Raw genomic sequence first — 7135 nt, forward strand, 5'->3', positions numbered from 1 at the left:
AGGTCCTTGTTAACTGCTTCTTGCATTTTGTCCATTCTATTTCCAAGATTTTGGATCATCTTTACTATCATTATTCTGAACTCTTTTTCAGGTAGACTGCCTATTTCCTCTTCATTTGTTAGGTCTGGTGGGTTTTTATCCTGCTCCTTCATCTGCTGTGTGTTTTTCTGTCTTCTCATTTTGCTTATCTTACTGTGATTGGGTTCACCTTTTTGCAGGCTGCAAGTTCGTAGCTCCCGTTGTTTTTGATGTCTGTCTCCAGTGGCTAAGGTTGGTTCAGTGGGTTGTGTAGGCTTCCTGGTGGAGGGGACTAGTGGCTGTGTTGTGGTGTATGAGGCTAGATCTTGTCTCTCTAGTGGGCAGGTCCACGTCTGGTGGTGTGTTTTGGGGTGTCTGTGGACTTATTATGATTTTAGGCAGCCTCTCTGCTAGTGGGTGGGGTTGTGTTCCTGTTTTGCTATATGGTTGGCATAGGTTGTCCAGCACTGTAGCTTGCTGGTCGTTGAGTGAAGCTGGGTGCTGGTGTTGAGATGGAGATCTCTGGGAGATTTTCGCCGTTTGATATTATGTGGGGCTGGGAGGTCTCTTCTTGACGAGTGTTCTGAAGTTGGCTCTCCCACCTCAGAGGCAGAGTCCTGACTCCTGGCTGGAGCAGCAAGAGCCTTTCATCCACTCGGCAGTTTAGGACGTGGGCAAAGTAGTTACTTTCTCTGGACACCCCCGCCGCTCCCCGGGAGACGGGAGACCAGCCCGGGGTCCAAGTCCTGGGCATGGCCGACTCGCCCCTCTCCGGGCCCGGCTCCAGCTCACCTTGGCACGGCCCGCCTGGGCGCCGCCATCTTTACCAGAAAGGGGGCCTCCTACCCTCATGGATTTTAAAGATAAGCATCCACTTAGATCATCAAACCATATATCTGCAGAGGCTAGAGAGCTCCTAGGGAGAAGGAATATTAAATAATTAACTTCATGGTATACTTAAGCTTTAGTCATTTTGCTTGTAAATTAGTAAAACCAGACTACAGTTAAGAGAAATCAGTTCTTCAGTGAGATCATTTTAAAATTACACTTTTCAAAAGCAATAGCTTCATATTCTGCTATGCCCCTACTTTACAGAAAAGCAACCAGGTAGGGCTTAATCTTCTAAAAGCTCTAATAGTTGGGATCACTTTAGCAACATTCAATTGCTTAGCTGTACCTAATTTTCTTTAGGTCAATATTTCAATTATAGTCTTTAATTTTTAAAAAAGTCAATCAATTTACTCAGTTTCTACCACTTACATTTTGTTCCCTTGTAACCCTTAAAACTGGCAGCACTTAACACTTAGATTTTGTTTTAATACCTAATTAAACATTCACAGTTTAACTGAACAAGTCAAAACATGGAAAGCAATTCTGAAGCTGTTCTAATCCCCCTACTTCCAGTCCCTGGGGATCCACGGTCTAGATCAGACTTTTTCAACTGGGGGTGATTTTGACCCCCACAGTAACTTGGCAATGTCTGAAGACAGTTTTAGCTGTCACAACTAGGGGTTCTACTGGCATCTAATGGTATAGATCAGAGATATGGCTAATGATTATCCTACAGTGCATAGGAAAACCCCCGACGGCAAAGAATTATATGGCCCCAAATGTCAGTAGTACCACTTTTGAGAAACCCTAGTCTAGATGGAATTCCATCTATTGTCCTCTATGTGGTCAACACAATATAATAAAACACACTTCAAACACCAACCCCCAAACACCATCAGAATCTAATTACTTACAGCCATTCGTTCAATGCTATTTATTGAGTAATCACTATGTGGTCGGCACTGTAGAGCTAGAAGGAAAGAAAGATAATCACTGCCCTTAGAAACTGTCTGGTTGAGACAGACAAATCACAAACCCAGGCCCTTGCCAGAAAACTCAGCAATGTTATCTACTCTTATTCAAAGCTTAGTTGAGAGAAATGATGGTGAAGCATTATTTGAAGGATATGCAGTCCATCTATGTATCTAGGTAGAAGTCCTTAAATTAAGCTGGATGATATTTGGGTCACAGTATCTGTAGTCCTTGAAGAAATGCCCTCACTAAGCTCCATATTAAAGCTATGCTCTCTGTTTGTATTGAAGAACACCATAAGAAAACCATGTGAAACTCTTTACTAACTTCCCATAGGAATCTTCTGCATATCACTCAGCGCCATCCATGTGAAACTACATGTAAATTTCTCTTCGAAATTAGAATTGAAATGTTTCTTCCTCTCTGGTAACAGCTATACAACCATTTCTCTTTATTCTGCCAAATCACTTACAGAGCTAAATCTGAGGCTCAACTATATCAACTATGTAGAGGCCCTTTCAGCCTGAACATTTGTATATGTTCCCATCCCTGACCCAGCTGGTTTTCACAGGTATTTTTATTTTTCCTGTGCTGGATTATCTGGTTATTTATACTTTACCATCACTTTATTACATCTGTTTTTGCCATAAGTTGTCTCAGTGATTAAAACGTGGTCAGGTATGAATAAAAGTAAACGTGAGACAGAGTGACAAGAAAACAATTACAACAGTGCTGCTAGACATGTGCACTGACTGCTTTCACAGCTTGAATGAGACCCCTGATGAAGGCAGGAGGGTCACAGGAAACTTCCTGAGAGAGCTCATGCCTGAGCTGAACACTGAAAGATAGGCTAGGTGTTACTTAAAGAAGACATGAGGGTGAGGAAATGGTCTAGGCGAGAAGAAAAAGCAGGTGCCAAAGCACAGAAGTGAGAGAGAACCGAGTGTATTCAGGGAACTGCAAGTGGTTTGCTTGTGCCAGAACAGAGGTTATCCTGGGGAGTGCTGAGACATGGCACTGAAGAGGTACTTTAGATGCCAGGCTAAGGACTCTGAACTCTGGCCTAAAAACCATGATTAGAAATATGAGAACAGTCAGGAATTTACTGCAATAATCCAGGGAAGAAAAGATGACCCCCACAAATGATGACCCAGTCAGTTTCCAGACACATCAGGCATCTTTAATGAGTAAATTAATCCCTTAAACTGATTAGGAAAGAATCCGAATCCTACCCTCACCCCATTCCCACCACCTTACCAACAACATTAACCTTTACCACATCACCTGGAAAAATGGGGTCATTCACCAATGATCTTTGGACAAGAATTTAAGAATTCTCATTCCCAGATTCCCATTCTCCTTTGCATTTGATATTATCTGGACTTACAAGCAGCTATAATAAGAAAAACTAAGGAACTCTGACAGCTATTCATCTCACTCAGGACAGGCAAGAAGCTGTTATGATTTTATGTCTCCAATTGTTCCAATCACAGTTTCTAATACAGAAATAAAACTGTTCAGTGTCTCTGTCCTCGCCTTGTTTTGTTTTACTGAGATCTGCATTTGCAAGTTCTCGGGCTCCAACAGCAGTTCTGTCAGGAACAGAGAGCCAGTGTCATCCTGGGCGCTGAGGTAGGCTTTCCACGGCTGAGCCCCAGCCCTGTTCATGGCGATGGTCTGGATGTTCACGACTTGCAGGGCCATCTGGAGGGTGTCAGGATGGACTGCTCCCTGCCACGGGAACACCTGCTGATGAGCAACTCTGAGGCTCAGCCAGGTTTTCTCAAAACACTCAGCAGTAAGCTGGTGATTGGGGACTAGCATGAGGGCTCTGGAATCAGGGAGTTCTTGGACCCTCTCCTTGTTCTCTTCAGGAATCAGGGGTCCTACAAGAGTCAGAAAGCTCGTGTAAGAGATGCTCTTAGTCTGTAGAACTACATTTTTTTTTTTTTTTTTTTGCTGTATGCAGGCCTCTCACTGTTGTGGCCTCTCCCGTTGCGGAGCACAGGCTCCGGACGCGCAGGCTCAGCGGCCATGGCTCACGGGCCCAGCTGCTCTGCGGCATGTGGGATCTTCCCGGACCGGGGCACGAACCCGTGTCCCCTGCATCGGCAGGCGGACTCTCAACCACTGCGACACCTGGGAAGCCCTGTAGAACTACATTTTTAAATCTAGATCTCCAGTAGTACGCAATGTGACTCTTATCTTTGGAGAAATGGCTTAAATAACCAATGATGAACTTCCTTCTTGCTCACAGAGACGAAATTCGGGCAACAGTCTGAGGTTTAGCTAGGGTACTGTACTCTCTACCAGTCATTGCAAAAGATAAAGATTTTTCATTACAAGGTATAAAGTAAGGACTATTTTTACCTGATGTGGCAAAAGATGCAGTGTTAGGAAGCTCTGGGCCATGACGTTCCACTCCCTGGCATTTAGAGATGGTTGCCCAGCGGGCTTTGCCGTATACTGGCACCAGTGTGTTGAAGTCCGAGGCCCAGCTGTTCACAGGTCTTTCTGCCTGATCCTCCAAAAGTGTGAGAGAAGGGTCAGATTGAGGGCTCCGTAGGATCCGCTTCACTTCATCGATGCCAGCTAAGAGGAGGCGATAGTAGAAGAGACCTCGGTCCCGTACTGCCATATCCTTTTCTTCCTCTGAGGTAAGACAACAGACTAAGTTAATGAAAAACAAAAACGAAAACACTCTTTCTACCCCTGTGCCCACCAGAATAGGAGAACAAAATGAAGGAGGGAGGAAACCCTAGAAAACGTTGACATTTTCTTCTTCAGTCCCAGATGGCTCACCAAACAATGAAAGCTGTGAGAACCTGTATGACTGGTCATGGCAAGTACCATTTCCTTCTTTTTTTTTTTTTTTAATTTGACTTTATTTATTTTTTTTTATACAGCAGGTCCTCATTAGTTATCCATTTTATACATATTAGTGTATATATGTCAATCCCAATCTCCCAATTCAACCATTTCCTTCTGAAGAGCCTACCTATGCAGTAGTATAACAAACGGCCCAGCGTGTCCTGGCACTCGGCGGGTCGAGAGAGGAAAAGGCGCAGCAGAGCCGTGAGCAGCTCCATCTTGACAGCTGGAAATGTCTCCGACTTCACATTCTCTACGAAGTCTTCCAACACATAAGGAGCGTTGGGGATTCTCTCCCCGTGGACACCGAGTAGCCAAATAAGCGCTTGCTTCCCCTAGGTAATAAGGGAGTAAGAACAGGTGCTCAACATTTGGCTGTCCAGAACACAGGCCAGAGCAGGCAGTAGATAGCAGCAGGTTTTGCTTTTCCCCTAGAGTCAGTAGAAAAGGTGTAATATTTTATTTACTTCCACTTGCATTTATTAATCCACCCCCTACTAAACTCTCTACAACAAATAGGAATGAAATTCTACCACACAAAAGGAGACTTAAGACTCACAGCCTACGTTGCTTAAGCAATAAGGCTTCCTCAGCTTTGAGGCTTCTTCCCCAATTTGGGGTTTAATGCTTCAGTGGAAGCTATTGGAAGATTCTCCTAAGTTAGGGGAACCTAGAGTGCACATCAGAGTCACCTGCGAAGTTTCTTAAAACTCTGTGAGTCTAGGGCTTCCACTCTCGAATATTTGAGTAGATACTGGAAGCCCAAATATTTGTAAAAATTCCAGACGATTCTGATTTTCATGCCAGCTGAAAATCCTATGGTGTAAATCTCTGACTCAAAACTGTTCACAAGAACAATGGTATCAAAATATTTGTAAGAAAACCATAGCTAAATCCTAATGTTTTTATAATTTATATCCCACCTACACCCAAAACAGAATCTGAGGTGGCAATCAATGCTAAGAATTCCACTTCAGACACTGGGTGGAAAGAATAATTAGATTCCATTTCACAGAGCAGGGTCCCAAGCACTCCCCCTCTGCCTAGAAGTAAAGGAGAATTACAGCCTACCTCACTATCTTGAATGCTCTCCTCACAGCCGGGCAGGGCCTGACACACAGCTTCTGTACACTGAGGACACAACCAAACCAGGTCTCGGAAAGTCTGCACAACCACTAGAGCACAGCTCAGGACATAAGAGCACAGGATTAGAGCCTCCACACAGGAAGGAATCTTAAGAAAAGTCACATATTCAGGCTAGATTACTGGGGCAATTTCTGTAAGATGGGTGTTTGGTGGGGTGGTCAATAATTATCTGAGAAATGTCTGACATGGGCAACAATTTCTTAAATAAGTGTTGCTCATCAGATTGCCATGAGGATAAATAAGTGAATGTATGTGAAAGCACCTGGCAAACCAGAAAGCATATACAAATGTGGGGAAGTGCTGCTGTCGAATGATGCTCTGAGGACAGTATAAATGGAGCCACCAGGGCTGGAGCTACGGTGAAGCAAGCAAGGTGCCAGGGTGTAAAATTTAAGAAGACACACAGAGTTAGCATTTGCACAAACTTGAGAGCGAGTGCCTCTTTATATATATTCTTTTTTTAAAATATATATTCTTTTCCATTCTGGTTTATCATAGGATATTGAATATAGCTCCCTGTGCTATACAGTAGGACATTGTTGTTTATCCATTCTCTATATAAAAGTGAATTGCCTCTTTAAATGTTTGCATCCTAGGCGCTTTGCTTGCCTCACCCTAGTCCCAGCCTTGGAAGCCACTGCTTACAGTATGCTTCCATAAAGCAAAAAGAGGGGTAAAGGTGGGGAAATAACAAGCAAGGTCACCCTCGCACCCTTCACGATCTATACAACAGCCTTGTAGACTCATGGCTACCTGAAGACTCCCTACCCTGTTAGATATGTTTCTCTGATGGCAACAGATGATGATGCAAAGAAGAGTTTAAACCTCTGTTATTGAACAACAAATATGTTTTGAGCAACTACTATAGGTCGGGAAATTGACCAAAAAAAAAAAAAAAAAATCCTAGAAAGGTAGCCATTACCTGTGGTAATGTGCTCTTGTCGAAGCCCCAGCAGCTCTGTTAGAATCTGCACACATTGATCCGTGTAGGTCCTGGCGATGCCACCTACAGAGGAAGGGAAAGCAGAAAAATGTGTTAAGTCCAATACTAGCACCTCATTCTAAAATAATTTCCCACCAGCCAAAGAAAGACCAAGAGGACCAGAAATACCTAAAAAGAAAAGAAAAAGAAAAAGAAAATCACCCCTTGCTTGATGAAATAAGAATCTAAGTTTACTATAAAGGGAACTTTGGTAAAATGAATTTCCCATTGAACAAGGTTGAAAACTTTTAGTAACAAAGGTATTTATGTGGCAGCCAGTTTGTTGCAGCACACCTGTACAGGAATATTCCTGCT

At 43.4% G+C, this 7135-nt stretch overlaps 1 protein-coding gene across 2 annotated transcripts in view; it reads right to left on the reverse strand.

Moving 5' to 3' along the window:
• Positions 1 to 3269: 3269 nt before the first annotated feature.
• The window catches only part of AP4B1 (adaptor related protein complex 4 subunit beta 1), a 9814-nt gene continuing 5948 nt past the window's right edge, over positions 3270 to 7135 (reverse strand). Inside the window, exons 6-10 of one of the 2 annotated variants that reach the window (XM_007462475.1) lie at positions 6761 to 6844; positions 5764 to 5867; positions 4820 to 5027; positions 4192 to 4473; positions 3270 to 3707 (exon numbers count right to left, since the gene is read on the reverse strand). In XM_007462475.1, the coding sequence (XP_007462537.1) occupies positions 3280 to 3707; positions 4192 to 4473; positions 4820 to 5027; positions 5764 to 5867; positions 6761 to 6844 (1106 nt within the window). In that variant the 3' untranslated portion in view covers positions 3270 to 3279. The remainder of the gene's footprint in view (positions 3708 to 4191; positions 4474 to 4819; positions 5028 to 5763; positions 5868 to 6760; positions 6845 to 7135) is intronic. The other variant, XM_007462476.1, reaches the window with a different exon arrangement.

This window comes from Lipotes vexillifer, unplaced genomic scaffold, assembly GCF_000442215.2.
Source record: "Lipotes vexillifer unplaced genomic scaffold, Lipotes_vexillifer_v1.1 scaffold1029, whole genome shotgun sequence".
In the NCBI taxonomy this organism is placed as follows: domain Eukaryota; kingdom Metazoa; phylum Chordata; class Mammalia; order Artiodactyla; family Lipotidae; genus Lipotes; species Lipotes vexillifer.